Source organism: Musa acuminata, chromosome BXJ1-8 (genome assembly GCF_036884655.1).
Source record: "Musa acuminata AAA Group cultivar baxijiao chromosome BXJ1-8, Cavendish_Baxijiao_AAA, whole genome shotgun sequence".
In the NCBI taxonomy this organism is placed as follows: domain Eukaryota; kingdom Viridiplantae; phylum Streptophyta; class Magnoliopsida; order Zingiberales; family Musaceae; genus Musa; species Musa acuminata.
The window spans coordinates 48130552-48157147 of record NC_088334.1 but is presented as its reverse complement, the minus strand read 5'-3'; the positions used below and the strand labels follow the sequence as shown (position 1 = coordinate 48157147).

General features: G+C 42.0%; 2 protein-coding genes across 5 annotated transcripts; one reads left to right on the top strand and one right to left on the bottom strand.

The window, feature by feature from the left end:
• Positions 1-101: 101 nt before the first annotated feature.
• On the bottom strand, positions 102-1427 carry LOC103996102 (probable serine acetyltransferase 1). Its single transcript, XM_065080520.1, has one exon. The coding sequence runs from the start codon at positions 1307-1309 to the stop codon at positions 416-418; it is 894 nt and encodes a 297-aa protein (XP_064936592.1). The 5' UTR covers positions 1310-1427; the 3' UTR covers positions 102-415.
• A 5458-nt stretch (positions 1428-6885) lies between these two features.
• On the top strand, positions 6886-25224 carry LOC135588400 (probable starch synthase 4, chloroplastic/amyloplastic). Of its 4 annotated transcripts, none has more exons than XM_065080519.1 (16): positions 6886-7174; positions 8683-8902; positions 10355-10433; positions 10552-11536; positions 11644-11695; positions 12308-12430; positions 12523-12598; positions 12693-12877; positions 12975-13169; positions 13273-13344; positions 13874-14083; positions 16188-16313; positions 24041-24190; positions 24445-24506; positions 24600-24675; positions 24832-25224. In XM_065080519.1, exons 1-16 carry the CDS (start codon positions 7044-7046, stop codon positions 25006-25008), a joined length of 2919 nt encoding a protein of 972 aa, XP_064936591.1. In that variant the 5' UTR covers positions 6886-7043; the 3' UTR covers positions 25009-25224. The 4 variants fall into 4 exon arrangements, with proteins under 4 accessions (XP_064936591.1, XP_064936589.1, XP_064936590.1 ...); XM_065080517.1 differs by having other exon boundaries at positions 10516-11536; XM_065080518.1 differs by having other exon boundaries at positions 8683-8905.
• Positions 25225-26596: the final 1372 nt, after the last annotated feature.

The window sequence follows — 26596 nt, the reverse complement described above, 5'->3', positions numbered from 1 at the left end:
TCGAATCTCCTCTCATCTTTTGCTGATTAGGTCGAGCTCTGTGACGGCTGGCTCATCGACGGAAGATCGTTGATTCTGAGAAATGTATCTGACAAGAATCAGAGCACCAGAACATCGCCGCATGTCATATGCAATCAAAAACGCGCACACAGTTTCTCAAAGCAGATAAGATGTTTGACCATATTCCTACGAGAAAAGCTCACCTAGTCGACTTATGACCATTCGAATCCATATGAGAGCAGAGCAAAACACAGTAAGAAGGTACAACAATCGAATGTTATACCCGGACTCTGTACAGGTCCTCATACTTGCAACTCATGGCGGTCTCACGGCATACGTAATAAGAAGCAGCCGGATACTTTATTCATCACCCTGTGGCAAAAGCAGAGCAGCAATCATCATCTAACCATGGAGGTTAGATGATGTAGTCGGACCACTCCTGGATAAAGGATGTGTGATCCATCGATTCGCTAGGCAGGTCGTCGTGCGTGAAGTTCTTGTCCTTGCCCCCGATGAGCCGGGCAGGGCTCCCGACGGCGGTGGACCTGGGGGGCACGTCGATGAGCACGACGGATCCGGCCCCGATCTTGGCCCCCTCGCCGATCCGGATGTTGCCGAGGATGGTGGCGCCGGCGCCGATGAGGACGCCGTCGCCGATCTTGGGGTGGCGGTCCCCGACGGCCTTGCCGGTGCCGCCGAGGGTGACGTGGTGGAGGATGGAGACGTTGTTGCCGATGACCGCGGTCTCGCCGACGACGACGCCGGTGGCGTGGTCGAGGAGGACGCCCTTGCCGACGCGGGCGGCGGGGTGGATGTCGACGGCGAAGACGTCGGCGATGCGGGACTGGAGCGCGAGGGCGAGGGGGCGGCGGTTTTGACCCCAAAGGAGGTGGGACACGCGGTGGGCCTGGATGGCGAGGAAGCCCTTGTAGTTTAGTAGGCAATGGGAGAAGTTGGCGCAGGCGGGGTCGCGATGGCGGGCCGCGAGGAGGTCGGCGACGACGGCGGAGATGAGGGTGGGAGAGGAGGAGAAGGACTGGAGGAAGAGGTCGTAGAGCAGGGTGGAGAGGAGGGTGGAGGAGCAGAGCTTGTTGGCGAGGTGGAAGGCGAGGGAGCGTGCGAGGGACGGGTGCGACAGCACCGTCGCGTAGAGGAAGCTCGCCAGCGCCGGCTCCGACTCCGCGTCGCGGTACGCCTCCGCCTTGATCTGCCCCCACACCCACGCCTCCTCCGTCTCGGACTCCGGCGGCGGGTACGTCGGCACCATCGCCGCCGTCGCCGACATGCGGTTCACCTGCCCCGCCGGCATCTCTCTCCCTACTCGATCTCTCTCTTCTCTACTGAGTCGATGAATTATAGAGCCGGAAAAGAAATCGAGCGAGAGAAGTCAGGTAGGCAGGGCGTGGATGATGACGAGGGAATTGCAGAGAAGGCTCTATATATACACAGCTCGAGTTAAGTTAACAGTAGAGCCAGTGATTGAGGTTGAAGAAAGTAGCATTCTGTGGTCACCAAAGGCCAAGCCGTTTGGTGGGGCTCTCTAGAAGAATGATTACTATATTCATAAATATTAATATATACAAAGAGAGGATAATTTGAGAAATATATGTTTGAGATGAAACCAAACCGAACCAAATTAGAAGAATTTGGCAGTTGGTTTCTTTAACAATTGGGGTCTAAATATGGATTAATTTTGGTTGCATTCGACCTATTAGTGACTTCCAACTATTGTATCGTTTGATGTGAACCTAATAAACATAAGGTGTCCCACAATGCCATTAGTTCTCTTCTGAACAGTGAGTCTTCTTTTTCTTCCTTCCTCTCTAGCCGCCATCTCTTTGTCAATTCCTTAGTAGTTGTAGATAATTCAAACTTAAGCTTATCTCGGGCTTGACATTTCTTGATTCTTCTTAAGAATCATGGTTGTTCTTATACAGTGATGACATGTTTCACAATAAATTTTGTACTCCTGTCTCCCTCTATCCTGTCACCTGATGCGGAGGGCATCTGTTTAAGCCGTGGCCTCGGGGCCGATGCGGCTCGGTTCGGGGGTCCGGATGTCGGGGATCTCGGGCGACGTCCCTCGGGGTCTCCCGACGACCGAGCACGGTGGTTCGGGTCGGCAGGTCGGGTCGAGAGGAAGCTCCGTCGCAGTGCCGGGAAGAGGAGACACCGTCTCGCACCTGCACACAGGTCGGGCCAGGAGCTCGGCCCGACCCCTCCGACGATCAAGTTAGCGGTGCGGAGAGGGTTTTGGAGGAAGAGATGCCTCCAAGTGTGTTGTGCTTGTGTTCCCCTGTTCGTTTAGAACTCTGGGGTATTTATAGATGAGTTTGATGTTACCTGATGTGGCTGCTTGCAGGGGCAGGACAGTACCTCTCGTGACGTCTGACATTGCCATTGGGGTTGCGTGGAGAACCGGGCTACCGTAGGGTATGGGCACGCCTCGGTCGACGCGCTCCTTTGCCTCGGTCAAGCACACGGAGTCAAATGCTGAGGTTGTTGGCTGAGAGCTAGTGACGTTGGCGCACATCAAGTCGGCATTAATGCTTGCTTCCTCGGGCAGTGCGTCCACCTGGCGTGGCTGACGTTGTGGCGTGTCATGTCGCCATTTTCGCCCTTATCATATTCCCCCCCCCCCCCCGAAAGGAGCTATGCGTCGGTTGTCACGCAAGGGGAGTCCGATGTATGGCTTCTGTCTCCAGATGGGCTGGCCGTGCGAACGCAGTTTCGGGAAGAACGGAGCCGAGGGGCCGAGGAGCACGATGCAGGCGGGCTTGGTCGCGCAGGTGTGTCTCGGGAGCATGGGGCCAAGGAGCACGACGCAAGCGTACTGACCGCGCAGGCGTGTCTCGGGAACATGGAGCCAAGGAGCACGACGCAGGTGGGCTGGCCGCGCAGGTGTGTCTCGGGAACATGGGGCCAAGGAGCACGATGCAAGTGGGCAGGCCGCGCAGGTGTGGTCTCGGGCATTATGCGATCGAGGATCACGACGCAAGCGGACAGACCGCGCAGGCGTGGTCGCGTTGGTCATGCGGCCGAGTAGCACGACGCAGGCGGACAGACCGTGTAGGCGTGGGCTCGGGCATCACGTGGCCAAGGAGGTGGCCTCGGGCATTACGCGGCCGAGGAGCACGATGCAGGCGAGCTGGCCACGCGGGCGTGTCTCGGGAGCATGGGGCCAAGGAGCACGACGCAGGTGGCTGGTCGCGCAGGTGTGTCTCGGGAACATGGAGCCAAGGAGCACGACGCAGGCGGGCTCGCCGCGCAGGTGTGGTCTTGGGCATTATGTAGCCAAGGATTACGATGCAGGCGGGCAGACCGCGCAGGCGTGGTCGCGTTGGTCATGCGGCCGAGTATCACGACATAGGCGGGCAGGCCGCGTGAGGTGGACTCGAGTAGTGCATGGCCGAGGGGAGTGGCTCGGGCCGAGAGACAACTTAGGCGGGCAGGCCGCGCTGAGGTGAACTCGGCAGTGTATGGCCGAGAAGCTCGGCGCAGGCAGGCTGCGGCCGAGGGACACCGCTCAGGCGGGTAGGGCGTACTGAGGTGGACTCGGGCAGACTGCGACCGAGGGACATGGCTCAGGCGGGTAGGCCGCATTGAGGTGGACTTGGCCATCTACGACCGAGCCGTGCGAATGCAAAAAAGAGGGGGGTTAGACCGAAGCTAACCGTGAGCCAAGAGGCGATCAAGTAAATATGGAACCTTTGCTTGGAGGAGACTGAGGAAGGGGCTAGATTCCTTGCACGAGGATTACACCGGATAGCGACCGCGGGCGCTTGACCGCTGCTACGGGGCCCGTCGCCCAGAGTCACTCCTCTTCCTTGCGGTCACCCAAGCTTCCGTCGTGACGTACCGGTTGGCTCGCTGGAGCATATCTGGTACTGTGGTGGGGGGTCGCTCTATGAGGGACCAGCAGAATCTGGAAGGTCGCAAGCCTACCATGAACACCTGCACTAACAGAGAGGGGTGAGTGTCCGGTAAGCTCCGGATTTGCGTGGCAAAGCGATCCACGAAATGTGAGAGGGGCTCGTCCTCTCTTTGTTTGAATCCGAGGAGCAGTGCCGCGGAGGGCCTCGGCCGGGCATGGGCTGCGAAGTGGAGCTCGAAGTCCTTGGCGAGTTGGTCGAAGGAAGTGATCGTTCCGATCTTCAGGCCGCTATACCATGTGCGGGCTGGACCCCTTAGGGTCATGGGAAACGCCCTGCACATTAAAGCGTCAGACGTTTCATACAGCGCCAGTTGGGCATGGAAAGCAGCGACATGGTCCGCTGGGTCAATGGCGCTGTCGTATGCATCTAGAGAAGGGAGTTGGAAGTTCGGGGGAACCGCGTGATCTCGTATCTCTAGTGCGAACGGAGATCCTCGGTATGTGTCCACCCCGAGCTCTCCCTCTGAGTTGCGAAACTCCTTCTCTAGTTCGTCGAGCCGCTGACTAAGAAAGTATAGCTGGGCTCGCAGGGAGTCCGTTGATTTCGGAGATAATACATCGGGCTCCGGGCGACCGCTCGGATTTGTCCTCACTGGATCCCCGAGTGGGGTCGGTCTAACCCGAGGGGAAGTGGAAGGCTCCAGAAGCGTCATGTGGGCCTGAGCGGACGGCTCTTGTTGCCGTAGCGGCTGAGTCATAAGTGGGGTTGTCGGTTGGGAGACGAGCGGGATGATGGTTTGCACCATATCCGTCAGAGCTCGGACTTGATGAGCGAGGTCGTGAAAGGCCTCGGAAGACACCGGCGAGGGGACGCTCGGAGCGCCCTCTGGCGGAAGCAGATCCGGATTGTCGAATGAACGCCAGCAGCGTTCAGAGGTCGCGGGGAGGTCGTCAGCCCACGGCCTGTCACGTAAGGGACGCACGACCTACGCCCCTGCTAAGAACGATCCCTCGGTAGGGAGTTTGTCAGGATCAGTTTGAGGATCCCTCGACATTCGGGCCCTCCTTCTAGCGCCAAAATGATGCGGAGGGCATCTGTTTAAGCCGTGGCCTCGGGGCCAACGCGGCTTGGTTCGGGGGTCCGGATGTCGGGGATCTCGGGCGACGTCCCTCGGGGTCTCCTGGCGGCCAAGCACGGTGGTTCGGGTCGGGTCGGGAGGAAGCTTCGCCGCAGCGCCGGGAAGAGGCGACACCGTCTCGCACCTGCACACAGGTCGTGCCGGGAGCTCAGCCCGACCCCTCCGACGATCAAGTTAGCGGTGCAGAGAGGGTTTTGGAGGAAGAGATGCCTCCAAGTGTGTTGTGCTTGTGTTCCCCTGTTCGTTTAGAACTCTGGGGTATTTATAAATGAGTTTGATGTTACATGATGTGGCTGCTTGCAGGGGCAGGACAGTACCTCTCGTGGTGTCTGACATTACCACTGGGATTGCGTAGAGAACCGGGCTACCGTAACGTATGGGCATGCCTCAGTCGACGCGCTCCTTTGCCTCGGTCGAACGCACGGAGTCAAATGCTGAGGTTGTTGGCTGAGAGCCGATGACGTTAGCGCATATCAAGTCGGTATTAATGCTTGCTTCCTCGGGCAGTGCGTCCACCTGGCGTGGCTGACGCGTCGTCATTTTTGCCCTTATCAATTCCAAGCTCGAATTTGTAATCGATTATTAGCAAATAAATTGGTTGTTTTCGATCGACATGCAATTATTTTCAAGTCAATAGTCCCCCGTTCCGGTTTTGAAATGCCAGTCGTTTTTGGTGAGTTTTGACTCCAACTCGTCGTTCAGACGTAGCAATCAGCTGATGCAGAACGTCGACGGGGAAATCGGTCAAAGTCCATTCCCAGCAGGAGTCTCGAGTTCCATATGTGCTTACGTTGCCGCATGTCCGTTTGCGAGCCACAGTGCGTGCTTAACATGCCTTTGTGGCCCGTTTGGATTCATTTGAGACCACAACAAAGGGGAGCAGTCCGACGTGGCTTAAGACGATGACGTGAGTGCTGAGCTCATCGACATCATCCATGATAGATTTCCTATGGGCTCCTTAATGACCATATTCAACAATAAAATAGTAACATTCCATGTATATAGAAGCTGTAGTGGATTCACACGACTTGTATATATATTTATATATAAAATGTGCCACAAGCTTGTGCTGGCCATACACTGCAAGTAGTATAATATTGGAGGAGTTGGGAGTTTTGCTTGCGGATATGCAATCTTCTTTGGACTGCACAAGTGTCTTTTGTTGTTGTGTTCTATGTTTTTGCAAGTTTTCATCAGTTTATTGTGACCTTTAGAGGTGGAGTCTCTTTTGTCTTGGTCAAATGCTATGTCTTTTGTCGTCACTGAGAAACACTGGCTTCTCCCCCAATTGGTAGCTTTTAGTGAAGTTGATAGGCTGCCCATGGTTTCCTGACAGAAAAGGAGGTGTCTAGACAAACTCTGCTGCTGGCAGATAGCCATGACACCCAACCCGATTCAATCTTATATCGGGTATAGAAAGATAATTGAATTGGTCTTTTAAGTATTTTGTATTGATAGTTGAATCAATCAGACTGTGTAGTGAGCCAAGAAAACAATTATTGTTTATGTAACATAAATTTTAAATTAAAAAGTATTTTTTATATTAGATTAATCGACGAGAGATTTGATGGATCGAGTATATGTTTGATCCGACATAGAGCCCGTGGGCTTGTTGGGTCGAATCCAATTCCAAAGAATTCGACCGTCGCACTTCGAGAAGGAAGCGCCCCACCCTCGCCCCGGTGGGAACGGTGCCATTGCCGCCTGTCGTCCCCACCTCGTGATTCGAACACGCTGTCTGTCGTCCCTTCTCTCTCCATCTTATTCTGACGGTCCAGATTCTTCGATCTCCGATCAACACAGTAACCGTCCGGAAATATGCATCCGATCGACGGTCCTGATCGATAAGTAAAGCAACGAGATGACTTCCCGAGTAAACGGAAGCTCGAAGCCGAGCGGTTGCTTGAATTGGAGAAGCCGAAGGTGCCGTCGCTTCTCTCTTCTCATCGTTTCTTCTTGTGGCGATCGTAGCCGAAGAACCCTAACTTCTATCCTCCTCCTGGTGCTGTTTTCCTTCGAGCTCCCCTCGCATGGCGTCGGTGGCGTCTTCCCTGGTTCTCGGCCGCGGCTTCAGCTGCGCCAAGACCCCCACCCGGCCCCCGATCGCGTGTCTCCGCCTCTCGCGCGCGGTCTCTTGCAAGATGCGGAACAGGCATTTGAGGTCCGTCCTCTTCTTTCTTCTTATTCGCATACGTAGCTTTCCTGTTGCTTTGTGGCACCATCGGCGGTTATCTGATGCTTTCCTGATTCGATCCGGTCCGGTTGCGATCGGTTGCCTTTCATGAAATCGTTGGTTTGGTGTCTTAAGCTTGGGTTCTTGGTTGGATTCACCTTCTTGCTTCTTCTTGTGCCATGATCGCTGGGACAAGATCGATGAAATTTGTTATAATCTTGGAATCAGTGCATCATTTGCAAGTCTGAAGAAAATCCAAGTATATGGCATTTTATTAGCCGACACTTGACGAAGGAAGGAGAGTATTAAAGAAGACTGGTTCTCGGTAATATAATCTGACAGCACAGCCAGCTAAAGCTTTTAGAATTATGATGGAATAAGCCCATTTTGAGAGAGATGGCGCACAAAATACGTGATGCCACAACTAGTTCCCCATCGGATGTGGGGTTTGGGTTTTATGGTATTGAGCCACATGGTCCTAGGCTCATTATATTCAACTAATTGGATTAGTACTTTAGCAGGCCTAGCGGGCAGGTCATGATTAAATGCAAGCCGCAACCTATTTTGAAGAAATCTCAGGAATTCACAAACTAATTATTGAACTCGATATGGAAAGATGGAACACATTCTGGTTTGGTTCTAGTCCAAATTGAGTTTAATTAGTGTTTGATTAAATAGAAAAAGCTAGGTTGGTCAAGTTATGGTTGATTTTATGTTAAGTTCTGCTTGACCAAGTCATGAATCCTTGTTCGCTCTTCTAGAATCTTCTCCTTATTTTATTAATATTTTAAGAAGGACAATTATATATAGATTGGGTCTATTTTAGGATTACGATTTTGCTTTTTTTGGTAGGTATTAGGAGTAAAATTTTTGCTATGTAATAGTTTAATTGAAAGAACAGGATAAATATGGCAATAATACAATATAACACAATATTAAAATTTACAATTGGAGAAGAAGGGAGAAGACAAAAAAAAAGAACTGATTGTAATTTTTTTTATCTTTCTTTTCTGTTATTTTAGATTATCATTGTTAGTAGGAATAGAAGTCTACTTAAGTGCCTGTGATGTATTGACTTGTGACAACCATACTTGAGATGGTTGTTTTAAGACTATACAGTTTTGGAAAATTCGAAAATTTTGGTTACTAGTATGATATCAAGTAAATCGATTGCTTTGGTTAATTTAAACCTGACAATTATATTTGCTAGCCACAGGTTGGAGCGTTCTCTGATAACTCATAGGTTGGTACCAAAACAATATGAAGAAGTTTTGAATGGTTTGGCTATTTTGTTTTGTATACAAAAACATGTGATTTAAACTTGCTAGGAAGCCATATCTTCTGCATTGCCAGTACAATAAAAATTGATTAAATATGAAAATAATAATATTTTCTCTAATTACTTATTATAGCGAATCCACTATAACTTTTTGTTTGTGAAGAACTGTTGTAATATATTATAACTGCTGTTTGGAAAAATGCTTGAACATATACAGTTCCCAGCAAAAGAGACAGCAATTTAAAAGGGCTCCTACAGAGCTGCTGTCACTAAATATGAATGCTCAATCCCATGACAATATCGGTTGTGAACCTGAAGAAGCTAGCTCTGCTGGTGTATCACATTCAAGCCAAATAACCATACCAAGCAATGATGCTGAGTCTGATAGTAACAGCGAGACGGATGTAGCAGTATCATCTTCTGAAGAAACTAATATGGTGGTATTGTACTCTTTTTTGTGGTTAATTTTGTGATTTTTTTTACTGTTGGTAATATAGATGGTTAATTGCAAAAGTTCATATTTTTAATTGGATATTTTTTTTGACATCATGTCATTCACCTGACATGATGTATAATTTTAGATTATTTTTTTAACTATCATGGTTCATATCAGACTCTATTCTTTGACCACTGTCTTTTGAGTTTACTTATTATCTTTTATCTTATAGCAATAAAGGTTGTTAGGTTGTAATATTACTGTCAAGATAGTTCAGGATTGCAGATTTGTCATTGGGATTCTTGTCTGCCACAACCTAACTTGTAGAGTGTCAAATCATTTGCTAATCATTTTCACTGTTCTTTGTGGACATATGCTACATATTGTGACACCTTTTCATTCTGTGCTGGACTCTTTGATTAAATATTGACACTTCAAATGTGTTATTATCCAGCAAGAGACTTTATTCTTCAAGAGAGAGTTACCATATGCTTTATTTCATCGTTCAGTGGTTGAACTCCTAAATGGCCATGCATATTGGGATCCTTTGGGAAGTCTATTTTGACCATCTTTTCATTGTGTCGAGGCCTTGATTGCCATTCCAAGTATTTATAGTTGAGAAGGCTTCTTCATCAACAGATGCAAACATAATTCAGAAAAACATAGAATATAGCAATGGCAAGCAAGGTTCATCGTACCGCGTCATACCGCTTGGTACGGGCGGTACATATTGGTCTGTCGGTATGTCCCACCGTACCATGTGTTGATATGTCAGTACCTATCAAACTGATGGCCGATTGGTACACCGGTACTAATCGGTAAGGTGAACTATGCTGGCAAGATCGTAGGGAGCACACTGGATTTGTGAGTTCCCCCACTATTCTTTCCAAAGCAGAATCTTTCCATTAATCAAGAACATCCAATTCCATTGCAGAAATCAATCCCTTCCAAATCAAAAAGAATCTTATCTTCACCTTAGAGAGCTATCTTAGAAGTTGCAAAATTGTCCTCATTCCTCAATGTCTTGCCAACAAAAGGAATGAATTATTGACTTGAAACAAGCAGAACAAGACAATAGCATTCACTTTAAAGAATTTCTTTTCCCACAGTTGATACAGAAATTATCATTGCAACAAGCAACTTCTCTACTTTATTCTGCATAACTAAAATTTTCTTCAACCGAAGTTGGAACTATGGAAGAAAAATGGAATTTGCTTATAAATTTCAATTTTATCAGTCAAATGCATAAATTTTGTGTATTTTTTTCACTGCATATGGTCTCAGATGATCTCTAATATCTTTCATTGCACCTTCTAACTCCTTTTTGAGATTGATGCTTATTTATTGTCTACAGCTACATATAGAAGCAATTGATGCACACAACTAAATTGCTATGATCAATTTCTCTTCAAGGGAATAAAATTTCAGAGTAATAGGCTATTTTCTTTTGCAGATTGAGAATAATGATGAACAAGAGCATCCAAGCATTCATCTAGAGGACTTGATAGCCACGATCAGGAATGCTGAGAAAAGTAGGCATATTTATTTGTGTTTCCATAAAAATTTCTTGTCTTTATGCTTCATAATTGTTTTCCTCTCTTACAATTTTTTTAGATATTTTGCTTCTTAATCAAGCTCGAGTTTATGCAGTTGAAGAACTCGACAAAATTCTTTCTGAAAAGGAGGCTTTGCAAGCTGAAATAAACAATCTAGAGATGAAGTTGGCAGAAACAGATGCACGAATTAAAGTTGCAGCTCAAGAAAAGATAAATGCAGAACTCCTCGAAAATCAGCTTGAGAAATTGAAGACTGAAATATCTTCAAGGAATTCTATCGAGGAAGGAAAGCATGGTACACTGGAGCTTAATGACCTGAGGAAAGAAAATGCGTTGCTAAAGGATGATATACAGATGCTTAAGTTGAAACTGGCTGATGTTAGTAAAACAGAGGAGCGTTTACCTTTGCTGGAGAAAAGACATTCCTTGTTGGAGGCTTCCCTTATGGAGTTGCAATCTCAACTGTCAAATGCTCAGGATGATGTTTCAAGACTTGCTTCTCTGCGATATGAATGCAAAGCTTTGTTGGACAAGGTAGAAAATTTGCAAGCATTGTTTAATGATGCAAGCAGAGTGATGGACCAGCCTACTTTAGGTTTACAACAATATCATGAGCTGCAGAAGAAGGTTGACAAGATAGAAGCATTAGTGACAGAAGCAACTGTGTCAAAGTTTCCATCTGAAAATTTTCACCATTATGATGAGACTTTGCGAGAGAAAATTGAACTGTTGGAGAAGCAATTGTGGGAGTCTGACCAGGAAATACATTCTCAAATTCAGTTGTTTCAAGAATCAGTTAGAGAATTTCATGATGCACTGGAAAGATTAAAAGAAGAAATCGAGAAAAGATCTCAAGAACTTTCTTTGGAAAATCTGCCCCAGGAATTCTGGAGCCGCTTGCTGCTTATAATTGATGGTTGGTTGCTTGAGAAGAAAATATCAGTCAATGATGCTAAGTTGTTGAGAGAAATGACATGGAAGAAGGATGCTCAGATTCGTGATGCATATTTAGCAAGCAGAAGCAAGAGTGAGCATGAAAAGTTGGCTACATTCCTTAAGTTGACTTACTCTCGTACAAGGTTGGGTTTCTGTTTCCATTATAGGTGGATGTGGACTGTACTACATTTTCCCATGAAACACGTCTACAAATAACCAATCTTTTCTTTTTACTGATTTACTAATGCAGTCCAGGAATGCACATAATCCATATTGCAGCAGAAATGGCCCCTGTTGCAAAGGTGAGCTGAACCCACAATTGAAGTAATGGGATACAAATTATGAGAATTTTTGCAACCTGGTATTCAAAAGTTTAACTTGTCTAATGTTTTTCTTTCAGCTTAAATTCATGATGAATTGGTTTTAAGATTCTCTTTAGATCTTTTCTTTAGCTTTTGGAGTACTTTGTTATTCACTTCAGTCTATACCTGATCATTTAATTTAGGATATATTTATCTAATTTGAACTTAGAAGTAATTCTGGGTCTACACTCAATACGTAATACTGATCTACAAGAGTTATCTCGAGTTATTTATTGTTGTTGCAAGTGAACAGTCAAGAAGAAAATATTGGTTAGTTACTAAAAAATGGCAGTAAGAACTAACTTGTTCAAGTACGTTGTGTATGTTACAACGTTCATCTGGTTTTCCATTTTATTATTGCACACTTGAACCGACTTCTGAAGCATCAGTTTGAAGTTAGAGGAACATGAAACCATCTAAATGTGACCATTTTGAAAAGCTACGCTGCCAAAGTGTAACTTATTTAACCTAAAAATTTGCATTTCCACCATTACTAAACTCAAATGCTCCTTTCTATTATTTGACCATTTTCTAATCTATCTATGTTCTTAGGTCGGTGGTTTAGGGGATGTTATATCAGGTCTTGGTAAAGCACTACAGAGGAAGGGACACGTGGTGGAAATTGTCCTGCCAAAATATGACTGCATGCAGTATGATCTTATCACTGATATGAAGGTATATCACTATCTTTTTGTATGTATCATCTCAAACTTCTGGGAAAGTGTGCTGGGTCATTTACTAAATTTCCAGTTTGGCTAATGTTACAGGCACTGGATGTTGTAGTAGAATCTTATTTTGATGGACAACTCTTCAGGAACAAAATTTGGGTTGGGATTATTGAAGGTCTAAAGCTTTGATTGACACTGATTTTTAACTTCTGCTTAAGAAGAACTAATATAATTTAACTAATTGAGGCTCATGAGAATGTGATTTACAGGTCTTCCTGTCTATTTTATAGAACCTCATCATCCAGCTAAGTTCTTTTGGAGAGGAAAATACTATGGAGAGTATGATGACTTCAAGCGTTTCTCATTCTTTAGCCGTGCAGCTGTTGAATTGCTCTATCAAGCTGGGAAAAAACCTGACATAATCCATTGTCATGACTGGCAGACAGCCTTTGTTGTAGGCATTCAGTACCATCTGCTGAAATCATGTTATTAGACTGGACACAACCATATTTAACATTTTCTAACGTTTCCCAGACTTTCTCTTTTTCCAGGCACCACTTTATTGGGATATATATGCTGCCAAGGGTTTTAATTCAGCTAGAATTTGTTTCACCTGCCACAACTTCGAGTATCAAGGAACAGCACCTGCTTCGGAATTGGCGTCCTGTGGACTTGATGTCCACCAGCTAAACAGACCTGACAGGATGCGGGACCACTCAGCAGATGACAAAGTCAATACTGTCAAGGTAATTTGATAGACCATTTTGCAAATATGCATGTAAAATATTATTTAAAGCATAAATTTGTTTTCCTGTATTGCAATGGTAAAGCAATGGATTGAAATTTCAGGGTGCAATTGTGTTCTCTAACATTGTTACCACTGTATCGCCAACTTATTCTCAAGAGGTCCGCACTGTAGAGGTACTGACACCGACCTTTCTAGTAACATTTGCAACTGGTGCTTTTCGTTTATGGTCAAGATACTTACATACCACAGAGATGCACCCTGTGCATGTTATATATTTATCTCGGTCATTAAGCCTCTGCTTCTATAACTAATAACCTCATTGGAGCAGCAAGTCTCCAAATATTTAAAAGTGCATTCAGATGAATGCAAATTTAGTTATTGAAGATATGTGGAGCGCCTGAAATCAGCCACTACTGAAAAACAGATATCTCGTTGGGCCACAACTAAGAATTTGTGTCTTATCTCTTTATAGGTGTTTCCTTAATTTAATTGTAGTGAGCATAGTCTATCTCAATGTGACTTGTGGTTTTCGTTTTTAATGGTTATCCTTGAAGGTCTGATTCATTTCTGTAGTCATGAACTGCATCTATGTTCTTTAGTCAATACTGTTATGGTTCTGGTGTATGAGTTATTTAGTGTTTTGGACAAATATATATAGCTTCTTTTAACTTTTGTTTTTATATGTGTGGCTTCTTTTGACAGGGTGGTCGGGGCCTCCATGAAACATTAAAATCTCATTCTAAGAAATTTATTGGGATTCTTAATGGCATTGATACAGATGCATGGAATCCTTCCACAGATAACTATATCAGTGTCCACTACAGTGCTGATGATCTTCAGGGAAAAGCAGAGAACAAAGATGCTATAAGGAAGTGTCTTAAGCTTTCCCGTTCTGAGGGTTCTCAACCACTGGTAAACTTCTTCACATAAAAAATATAGTTATGTTATCTGATTTCTATCTTATATGTCCTTGTTATAGAGTTATGTGAAGTTTAAAGCTTGATTGTCAAAAACCTGTATGTTCTTTGTAGTTGCTCATGCTTTGCAGTGGTTTGTCATAGTGGTAATATGCCTCAGACTTCATAAGCAAGCTTTATTATGTTCACCACTGTTCATAATTGGTTGGCAGACTTTAACCTGTTTTGATTTTTTCGTTAACAAGGAATCTAACATATCATTAAGTGAACAATCACACAGAAGTAGGCATGGTTCCTTGGGCTACCTTTCCTATAAACTTGATTGCAACTTGGGAAGCACTTTTTATGGAGCCGGAATATTACTTATTACAGGAACCAAAAAAGACCAACACGCACTAACCAGTGTCATGTAGGGTTTTGTCATTAGTCATTTGAATGCTATTGTTACTCAGGAAGCCCTTCCTAGTTTTATTGTTCTTACTAGCAGCTGCTGAGCCTCCAGATAACTACAGAAGCTATTTGTATTCTTCTTTCAGTCTCCATAGTTGTGCTGTCTTGTGGGTAATAATCTGTCATTAAGATCAACTCCTGTCTCCATATGTTTTTCCATAATTTTAACCAAAAGTTGAAAATAGATGCAGTTCTCCTTTAAGCAGCCATTTAATGTTTTTCTGAAATCTCATAGGTTAACTTATCGAACTACTGTTTTTACAACTGTCAATCTCTATTGATTATTGTTCTTTTAAAATAGTTCAAAGTTTGAGCTCATTGAAGTTTATAAATGAGTAGTGTTATTGCTTGACTCTTGGGGTGCAGTATCTACATTGCAAAAAAGTGTTCTCTCTTTTATCATTTATCAATATGGTGGAAACAAAGATGTTGCATTATAAACGGTTGCAGATTCACCGTTATCTTGATCTTGATCAACATGCCTTAATCGGCATTAATTATCAGGTTAATCCAGAGGTAACAAATAGACTAATGAATGATATTCTGATCTTGTGCAAAGCTAGTTGAGTGGGATAGAAGATGGCAATGAAAATGTATAGGTAGGTGTCCAGTTAATGAGTCCTAGAAAATAAGGATGTGGCCTCTAAAGCAGGAAACCTGTCCAACACTTGCAGTGTACATGTTGAACGCAGACGTCAATTGTTAGGCACTTCGTGACACATGTTGGATGGTTAAAAGTTAAAACACATGACTGTTGTACCATCTAAATTCATTTATATTGACATATTGTATGTATGTTGGACACTTTACTCATCCACAGATTACTTCAAGAAACAACTATGGGTAATGTGTATGCCATTTAGAATTTATACTCCATGATGTCATGTATGTATGTCTGTGTGAGCTTCAAGTACTTGTGTGAGTATTTGCTATGTGCACGAACAGTTATTGTGCTTGTTATCAAGGTTTTTATTTATGATGATAATATATTATCATTATTTTATGAAGTATAAAATTAGAATAGCATTTGACTATATACATGTAGTAAATATCATCTCTTTGTCATGTCTTGTCAATTTTTATGATTTTCCATGTCAGTGTAACCCATAATATCCATCTCCATGCTTTAAAGGATACAATTAAGGCTTCCACAAATGCAGGGTTTTTACAGGGTTAAATGGCTGGCTACGTTACCTTTTGGAACCGGGGATTCATATCCCTGCAAGCAAAGGATATTTCTATGACTCTGGAACACTTGGCATCTAAGTCATAAATGGTCATCCATGCTATGATGCCAATTCACCTTTTCGATAAGCCCAAGAAAATACAATATAACAATCAAAAGATAATTGTCAAGGAAGAAAATCCAAAGCACTCCTTTATTTATGAGATACCAATTTTAGATTTTTTTGTAGCTTTGTGCCTATAGTCGTTTTCCTCTTAATCCTTTTCTTCGAAGTGATATATCTTTATGCATAGAACATAGTAATTTGTTCTTTTAGTTAGTACTCTGCTGATACTTGGGTTAAAAATTGGAGATGTAGATCATTGCTCTGAAGTCGATATAAAATTCTTTTTAACCATGCTCCAAATTCGGTCAGCTCATAGTATTTGTCATCTCAAATCAAGTATCGAAATTTCATGAACAGGTTGGTTGTATTACACGGCTCGTACCACAGAAAGGTGTCCATCTTATCAGACATGCAATATACTGTGCGCTTGAGTTAGGAGGACAGTTTGTGCTTCTTGGTTCAAGTCCAGTGCCCCACATTCAAGTAATGTTTCTTTTATCAAAAAATAAACTGTCAGTTTTATGGACAGTTCTTAGTTTTATTTTAATGATATTTTTACTCTTTATGAGCGATGATCCTTGGGTCTTCCTAAACTATGGTATTAGTAATTAAACTTATGTTTTACTCAGACATGAAACATGTGTGTTATGTATCCAAATGATCTAGAGGAATCACACATGGGACTCCCTAAATCTGACAGGAGATATTCTTAATATATGAATGTTCTTGCAATATATGGATAAATGATGTTTACAGTTTATAAAATAATAATATGTTAGCTTTGTATGAGAATCAGCAATTTATACAGGAATGCCAAATTTAGGACTTCTACGAAATTATAATTACTGCATCATGGTTTATTGACTTGTTATCATGAATGGTTCAAGTGTCCTCTAGAACAAATAACACAATTCTGAACTTCTCTAATGAGGTATGTAGTGATAGCATATCTGCTGCTGATATAAGCTGCTACATTAAATCATTTTACAATCTATGCATGATTTTCTACAAAAGTAGGTACTTGGTTACATTGCATAAATATTGCAAAAGTCCACAACTACATATTTATTTATAGTCCTCACAAATGACTTTGCTTTATCCCATAGAAGGTTGGAATCTAGCTATTAAATGGTTATATTTATTATGCCTTACTCACGGTTATATTCCATACTATTAATGGTGAATTTATTTCCTTATGCATCATCTCTCTGTTAATGTCCCCTCTTCTGTTGATACTTGGGAAGCTTGTCTAGCTTTCTCCATAGAACATTCATGAGGAGTAATGAAAACAAATAAGACCTAGAATTCTGTCTTTTGGCAAAAAGGAAGATACACAATCCTTGCGGTTGTCTGAGGCCAGGTTTTCTGGCTTCTTTGACCAAACCTGGTCCAGTTGAGAAATTTTGTAATTATCAGAAGTCCGGTCCCTAATCTCTTCGACCAGTTGAGAAATTTTCACTTATATCGTGATTTCATCAAATCTCAGAAGTTGAATTGCATTTTTCATTTTTTTTAGGGAAATGACAAAAATTATATTTTATGAACCTCCAAGATACTGTTAGGATCGGAGCGGCACTAAGAGGGGGGGGGGGTGAATTAGTGCAGCGGTGAAGTGCGATAAACTTTTCACGATTTAAACACTTTTCGGAAACTTCGTACGATAAAAGCAACGTTTTCGTTTAAAACCGTTTCGATTGCGTTTTAACTTGAAGAGATAAGTAAGACGGAGACAAAGCAGTATAGCATTAAAGTGCAAATGGTTTGCAGTAATATAAATGACAATAAGTAAATGCAAACCAGAGATTACGCCGATTTTACAGTGGTTCGGTCAAATGACCTACATCCACTTGCGAGGCCCCTCTTCGATGAGGCTCCCACCTTCCACTACCAAATCTCTTGAAAGGGAAGGATAAATACCCCTCTTACAACTTTTACAAGCGGTTCACTCTCTTACAGATTTTCAGCAAGAAAGAAGGAGGTGAACACTAGCAAATTGAAAACAAGACTAGCAAAGACTCTTCTAAGACTTTTCTCTCAATCAATTGCTTCTCAAAAAGTTGTGATCTCAGTTGAGATTTGAGGGGTATTTATAGGCCTCAAGAGGATTCAAATTTGGGCTCCAAATTTGAATTCTCTTGGAGTTCCCGATGCTGGCGGTGCCACCGCCTGTCATTGTCAGGTGCTGACAGTGCTGGGCGGTGCCACCGCCCAGCCCAGGCGGTGCCACCGCCTACAGTGTTTTCAGCCCACTAGTTGGGCTTCAATCTACCTAAACTAGTCCGAACTCGGGCCCAATTGGCCCCTACTTGGGTTATAGGATTAATACCTAATCCTAACCCTAATTAACATGCTAACTACGAATTTAAAGACATTTTATAAGCTATTACAAAGTCCATAAGTCAAGACTTCTTCCAGCGAGCTTCCGGCGAACTTTCGGCGGTCTTCCGATAAACTCTCGGAAACCATTCTGCGGACTCCCGGCAAGCTCTTAAACTTCACGATTTGATCTTGGTGAGTTCCAACGAGCTTCTTCGGTAAGCTCCGATCTCTCTCAGCGAGCTCCGCGAACTTCCCACGAACCTTTCGGTGAGCTTCCAAAAAACCCTTCGGCAAGCTCCCTACTCATTCTCGGCTAGTTCCGGCAGCATTCCCGACGAACCTTCGGACTTCCGTCGAACTCTCGAACTCCCAATGAATCCTTCGCGCTTGACTCCTCACTTTGTTTCGCTTTATGTCTTTCTCATTATCATAGTTATTCCTGCATACACAAACTAAAACTCTACTCCGATCTAGACAATTATTACAACGCGAATCGACATTCCGTTGCCCGGCACGTCATTGGTTGGCGCTTCGTCCGATTCTTCAGCGCATCGTCCTCTCTTGCGGCTTGTTGCCCAATCGACGGTTGACCTCCGCAACCCCGATATCCTTGGCGCAATTCCGCTCTCCTTGGCCCGATGCCCGACGTCCGAAGCCTTCTGCCGTCCAATATCCTGACGTGATCTCCTCCGGCACAACGTCAATTCCTCCTGCGTTAACTGTCTAATCCTGATCGAGTAGACCTGCATCACTCAAAATGCAGTTTAAATTATAAACACATATCAAGTGGTTTCATCATCAAAATACGAGATTCAACAATCTCCCCCTTTTTGATGATGACAACCACTTGATGACGGAGTTAACCTTAACTCCCGGAGTTTAAACAAACTCCCCCTATCAATATGCCATATTGATAGAACCTTGAATTCAAGCAGAATTCAAGTCATTGCAATATTCATCATGAATACTTGCAACACATCATCATGAACATATGCATAAAACTTATGCATCACATGTTATGTCATCAACATACTTCTCCCCCTTTGTCATCAACAAAAAGGAGAAGTACCGCAATCAAGTATTTGTTATATGGGTTCAACTCATTGCATGAAAAACATAATATCAAGTTTTATCATCATGCAATCTAATGATTAAAGATGTGTAAGTTTAGCATGTTTGGTCTTCTTGAGATAGCTATTGATTGCTTCTCTTTAGACTATAAGCTAGCAATTTGTACGATATGCAAGTTTTACTACATACAAGCTAGCAAAAAATTACGAAAGCAAATACAAGATAGCTTTCTTGCGTAAGCTCACGATTCTTGCTTCTTATTGCAATGTGCAAGTTGCAAGTTTTGCTTCTTTTGCAATGTGCAAGTTTTCAAATTTTGCATCTTGAGCGAGCAATATTTCTCCCCCTTTGTCATTGTCAAAAAAGAAGGAAAGACCCTTTACATCAATTATGACAAAGGTAAGTATCAATCTCATTTGTGCATCATTATATTTTCAAATTGAAACATGCACTATTTCAAAAACCTTATATTTCATTCATGCACGATATTGAATAAATCAATCAACATTATGAGCATATCATACATGATACATCATTTTGGTAATAAATCATAGCATTTATCAATATTTTGATTATGATACCAAGCATTCATTATTTAGAGAATTTATGATGCATATTATATGCATATATCATCACAATAAAAAGTAATTGCGTACATAATTTCAAATCATAAATGTTTCAAATCATGATGGTATTAACTTGTCAAATTTCATCCGACCATTCATGATCATAACTTTTCATTTGTATGTATCAAAATAATATCAAGAGTATTTCATGCATAATTTTATATCACCACATAAGGAATATCAAGAAGAAAGTAGTTGGGTGATGCGATAAATATTTCATGAATACAAGGAATATAAAAATCATATCATGAAATATTAGAATATGTGAATACCAAAATGCATAATTTCTTTTTGAAAAACCTACTCATACATAATCAAAAGAAAATCTTGGGAGATCGATAAATGAAAAAAAATCTTGATTGATAATAAATCTTAATTTATAAATATCACGGAATCAAGATCACGATTTTGGATAAAACTCATTCAAATTCAAATCGTCCAAATCATCAAAATCTTAATATTACTTTCAAGAGATTCAAAATGATATACATAGATTTATCATAAAGTAAATTAATTTTCAAATATCACATAAGGCATTTAAAGAATTTTTGAAACATAGGAGAGTGATTAATTTAACCATGCAATGTTTCAATCAAATTCAAGTCATGAATAACAATACTTTCATATTGTGAGTATCAATTCATGAATACTAAAAGACATTATTTGGGATTCCAATTTTGTAAGATCGAGATTATGATTTAGATAAAACTCATTTAAATCAAATCGTTAATTTGAAATTCATAATCAAGCCATCAAAATCAATTTCGAGATTCACAAAATTAGTAAAATAAATTCATTAATTTCAATAGGATAGAAAATTTATTTCCATTTCATACAATTAATTTCATGTGAGTGTATTCAAGACTTTTGTGAAAACATGTATCATCATTGAAACATAAGTTTCGTCATGAAGCCGTTAAGACCAAACACATCATGATATGACATCTATCATCAAAAGACTATCAAGAAATTCATACATAGATGTACATGCACTATGTCATCTTAATATGTCATAAAAAACGATTAGTCTAAAAACATGTTAATCTAAAATGAGAGTTTCAAATCAACATTTACATAAAAAAAAAAAAAACTCATGTATGTCATAAAATCATCAAGATACACATGTATGGATTAATCCTAAGCATTATCACATATCATATAATTATCATCCCTAATGTTGCATATATCATTCAACATTTCAAAACATAACATACAAAAACCTTAGCAATATACTTTTCATTATCAATTTTTTAATTTTTCAAAGATGCTAAAAAGAGAAACATGATATAATTTTTGAAAAATATTTTTTTATTTTCTATTCCTACTATCTAAATTAAGCACTCATGAAAAACTTCAAGTAACTTCAAAGTAATTCAAGAGAGTTGAGTTACTTACCTTGTAGTCGAAGCCCATCAAAGCCCAATTCGCCGTTTCATCTTTGGAAGTTTTTGATTCATCCTTGGTTGCCTTCCTCTTCTTTGGCCTCTTCCTCCGTTCAAGTTCATTGTTTATTTTAGATTTTTGTTTAATGAACTTATTAAGATTTAGTGTTCGAAGTTCAAGTTCATCATTGTCCTCATCACTTGAGTCATCGCTCAAGTGGTATTCATTTGTCCGGAGTTCCAAATCCTTCCTGTTCTTTGGAAGGTAATTTTGTTCATTATGTTCATCGTGTGCATTGCGCACCATTTCATATGTCATCAATGAGCCGATAAATTCTTCAAGTGGAAAAATATTTAAATCTTTTGTTTCTTGTATTGCCATTACTTTTGATTCCCAAGCCTTAGAAAGTGATCGTAAAACCTTACTAACAAGTTCAAAATTCGAGAAACATTTGCCAAGAGCTTGTAAACCATTGACGACATCCGTAAAACGGGTGTACATGTCAACAATGGTTTCACTCAGCTTCATTCGAAAAAGCTCGAAATCATGTATTAAAAAGTTGATTTTCGAATCTTTAACTCTAGAAGTGCCTTCGTGTGTGATTTCAAGAGTGTGCCATATGTCGAAAGTCGTTTCGCACAAAGAAACCCGATTGAACTCATTTTTGTCCAAAGCGCAAAATAAGGCATTCATAGCCTTTGCGTTTAAAGAAAAATACTTCTTCTCCAAATCCGACCATTCGTTCATCGGTTTAGAGGGAAGTTGAAAACCGTTTTCAACAATATTCCATAAATCCAAATTCATAGAAATCAAGAAAACTCTCATTCGAGTTTTCCAATAAGTGTAGTCCAATCCATTAAACAACGGTGAACGAAAAACCGATAAGCCCTCTTGAAAGCCATGAAGAGCCATTTCTCTCAAGTGTAAATCCGAAATGAGAAATACCGTGCTCTGATACCAATTGTTAGGATCGGAGCGGCACTAAGAGGGGGGGGGGGGGTGAATTAGTGCAGCGGTGAAGTGCGATAAACTTTTCACGATTTAAACACTTTTCGGAAACTTCGTAGGATAAAAGCAACGTTTTCGTTTAAAACCGTTTCGATTGTGTTTTAACTTGAAGAGATAAGTAAGACGGAGACAAAGCAGTATAGCATTAAAGTGCAAATGGTTTGCAGTAATATAAATGACAATAAGTAAATGCAAACCAGAGATTACGCCGATTTTACAGTGGTTCGGTCAAATGACCTACATCCACTTGCGAGGCCCCTCTTCGATGAGGCTCCCACCTTCCACTAGCAAATCTCTTGAAAGGGAAGGGTAAATACCCCTCTTACAACTTTTACAAGCGGTTCACTCTCTTACAGATTTTCAGCAAGAAAGAAGGAGGTGAACACTAGCAAATTGAAAACAAGACTAGCAAAGACTCTTCTAAGACTTTTCTCTCAATCAATTGCTTCTCAAAAAGTTGTGATCTTAGCTGAGATTTGAGGGGTATTTATAAGCCTCAAGAGGATTCAAATTTGGGCTCCAAATTTGAATTCTCTTGGAGTTCCCGATGCTGGCGGTGCCACCGCCTGTCAGTGTCAGGTGCTGACAGTGCTGGGCGGTGCCACCACCCAGCCCAGGCGGTGCCACCACCTACAGTGTTTTCAGCCCACTAGTTGGGCTTAAATCTTGGCCCAAACTAGTCCGAACTCGGGCCCAATTGGTCCCTACTTGGGTTATAGGATTAATACCTAATCCTAACCCTAATTAACATGCTAACTATGAATTTAAAGACATTTTATAAGCTATTACAAAGTCCATAAGTCAAGACTTCTTCCGGCGAGCTTCCGGCGAACTTTCGGCGGTCTTCCAATAAACTCTCGGAAACCGTTCTGCGGACTCCCGGCAAGCTCTTAAACTTCATGATTTGATCTTGGTGAGTTCCAACGAGCTTCTTCGGTAAGCTCCGATCTCTCTCGGCGAGCTCCGCGAACTTCCCACGAACCTTTCGGTGAGCTTCCAAAAAACCTTTCGGCAAGCTCCCTACTCATTCTCGGCTAGTTCCGGCAGCATTCCCGACGAACCTTCGGACTTCCGTCGAACTCTCGAACTCCCAATGAATCCTTCGCGCTTGACTCCGCACTTTGTTTCGCTTTATGTCTTTCTCATTATCATAGTTATTCCTGCATACACAAACTAAAACTCTACTCCGATCTAGACAATTATTACAACGCGAATCGACATTCCGTTGCCCGACACGTCATTGGTTGGCGCTTCGTCCGATTCTTCAGCGCATCGTCCTCTCTTGCGGCTTGTTGCCCAATCGGCGGTTGACCTCCGCAACCCCGATATCCTTGGCGCAATTTCGCTCTCCTTGGCCCGATGCCCGATGTCCGAAGCCTTCTGCCGTCCAATATCCTGACGTGATCTCCTCTGGCGCAACGTCAATTCCTCCTGCGTTAACTGTCTAATCCTGATCGAGTAGACCTGCATCACTCAAAATGCAGTTTAAATTATAAACACATATCAAGTGGTTTCATCATCAAAATACGAGATTCAACAGATACTTGATCATCTTCTCTGGTTAAACAACCAACAATACTTGTAGGCCTACAAAATTTGAGCATAGAAAAAAAAAGATGATCCGGCATGCAAGGCTCCCACTAATACAGGTTGGGTAGAGTTCGTGTATGCAAAACTGAAGATAAACAAATATGTAATTTTAAATTGATTCTGCTTGTATTTTTGTTTGCAAATGCTTTCCAAGCAATATGAGGCCTGTTTTTCATGGACAAATAGTGTGTCTAAGATTACTTAATCTTGCAGCGGGAGTTTGAGGACATTGCAAACCATTTCCAGAGCCACTCTCACGTCCGGTTGCTTTTGAAATATGATGATGCTCTTTCACACTTGATTTATGCAGCATCTGACATGTTTATTATTCCATCAATGTTTGAGCCTTGTGGCCTAACTCAGGTATGAACTTTTTGTAATTTTTCTGCTGCTTCTGATATTTATCTGGACTTATTTTAAGGTTGTTATTGGAGAAAAGCTTCTCTCCTGTACCATTTCTAAGGCCACTAATCTGTTACACATGGAAGGATGATTTTTGTTATTCAATAGTACTTGCATGATAATAAAAATACCTGAGACTGCCATTTTCAATATTTTATGGGTTCTGTTTTTGCATTGATTTTGAAACTATTATTTCATAATTTTTTATGATACAGATGATTGCTATGAGATATGGTTCTGTTCCAATTGTAAGAAAAACTGGCGGGCTGAATGATAGGTAGGTATTCGATCTGAATGTTTCTTATTTCTATCACCATGTACAAATATTTATTTTCAAATTGATTAACTTGTTACGTTCTTCTTCCTGCAGTGTTTTTGATGTTGATGATAATACGATACCAGAACAATACCAAAATGGATTCACATTTGTCGCACCTGATGAGCAGGTAAACATCATTGTTGCTTCGTTGGAGCAGTGTTCAAACACTTAATTTTAGTACGTGTGATTTCGTATGTTAATTTCTCATCATCCTTGAGAGTTTCCTGTATTTGATTCAAAACCAAAGTTCCATCAAGTCAAAGTGACAAGAACATGTCTGTAGGGCCTAAGCAGTGCCATGGAACGGGCATTTCAGCACTACATCAGAAGCCCTGAGAGCTGGCAACAACTTGTTCAGAAGGACATGAGACTGGATTTCAGTTGGGATTCTTCAGCATCACAATACGAAGAGTTATACGAAAGATCTGTGGCTAGAGCAAGGGCAGCAGCTCGAGTGTAAAAGTTTTATTTCATCAACACATTCGTTATTCTGTTCCAATTCTTGAGGCAGGGCCTCTTTTCTGGGAACTGATACGCTGTGGAAGTATTTATCTTTGGGATGCACTGGGGCATTCATTTCTTTGATCCTTTGCTCCAAGTCTGGCCACTAATCATAATGGGAGATGGACAATTTTGAAATTTTCATTACTAATAGAAAGGTTGAAGTTGTGAGATATATTGCACCTGCAAGTTGAACCATTTGGATAGTTACAAGTGAAGACAGACCTATCATGATGTAACGGTCACAATGCTTCTCTAGAATGCAGTAGTGATGGATCATCTATTGACACTCCATCGTCCAAAGAACTTTTAGGTTTGCTCTTTCCCGTTTTTATTCTGCATATAGTCGATACAAGTTTCTTTTGTGACAGACAGATCGTACACTGTTAACATGATCACACGCATATTCTTGTGTGTTCTTTTCGGGGGGTGTTTCACTTTCCATTCATTCCATTCAACTATTATTGCATGACATCTTGTAGGAGTCGGAACTGTTGATCTTATGACTTCACACACTGTCTTATTCAGGAAATCACTGAACCGTCGCACAAAGCCCTTGCATCGAATCACAAAACTACCCTGGTTTCAAAGGATGGACTGCCCACGCATCACTTTCCGGTCTTTCTTTTCCCCTAGTTGGATACAGAGGTAATCTTCACCCTGATGTTACTCAGCATATTAATCTGCTGGAAGCTAGGAGAGAATATTTAGTACAATACCAATTAGTACCCATATTTTTGGAACATAATACGTGATTTCTGCTTGATGCAAAGTGCATTGTCATTGAAGTTTCCTTAGGGTAAAGATTTTGTCACATCCTTCATAAGTTGGCCATGATATTGTGGCATTGTTTTCAACTCAAAATGATCCTAATCTGTATGCATAGAGTCGTCCGAGATGGAAAGTACCTCTTTCGAGATGGAAATATCGTACTCTCAAAATGTTACCTACACAAAGATTGAAGTCAAAAGAGGCTTCCAGAGAGTCCCTCCCGAGGTCAACTTTTGCATGACAGGTGATAGTTGGCTTATTATGTATTCCTTATCATTTGTCCCTCTCCCTTAGGGGACACGATATGATCTCTCTCCTCCACTACTAAGGCGTCAATCGAAAAAGATTTGAAGAAGATACATTCTCTCTCCCACTTCATATGTCGTTCGAGGAAAGCAAACTCTCCCCTCTTGCGATGGAGCCACCCTTCGCAATTGAGTCAAGTGTCTCTTTGGGACTACTTTGAAAAGGAGCGTGAGTTGAGTAAACTTGACTCGCACTATAAGACTCGCTACAACGGAGGCTCAAGTCGAATTGTGCCCGAGGAACGCGAGTCGAAAAAATTTGACTCGTGCTAGAATACCTGCTACGGCAGAAAGTCAAGACGAATGATACTCGAGACACGTGAGTCGGGAAAACCCAACATATGCCAAGATAAATTTGCTACGATAGAGGCACAAGGCCAAATACACCTAAGACGTGTGAGTCAAGAAAGCTTGTCTTGCACTAAGATTAATCCACTATGGCAGAGGTGCAATGCCAAATGCACTCGAGAT

What these genes read in the sequence shown, in the direction of transcription:
- LOC103996102 (XM_065080520.1), bottom strand. Translation starts at nt 1,309, where the DNA reads ATGCCGGCGGGGCAGGTGAACCGCATGTCGGCGACGGCGGCGATGGTG.
- LOC135588400 (XM_065080516.1), top strand. Translation starts at nt 7,044, where the DNA reads ATGGCGTCGGTGGCGTCTTCCCTGGTTCTCGGCCGCGGCTTCAGCTGC. An exon ending in CTGAAGAAACTAATATGGTG is followed by an intron (nt 8,906 to 10,354) that starts GTATTGTACTCT and finishes TTTCTTTTGCAG; the next exon opens with ATTGAGAATAATGATGAACA. An exon ending in GTCCAGTGCCCCACATTCAA is followed by an intron (nt 16,314 to 24,040) that starts GTAATGTTTCTT and finishes TTAATCTTGCAG; the next exon opens with CGGGAGTTTGAGGACATTGC.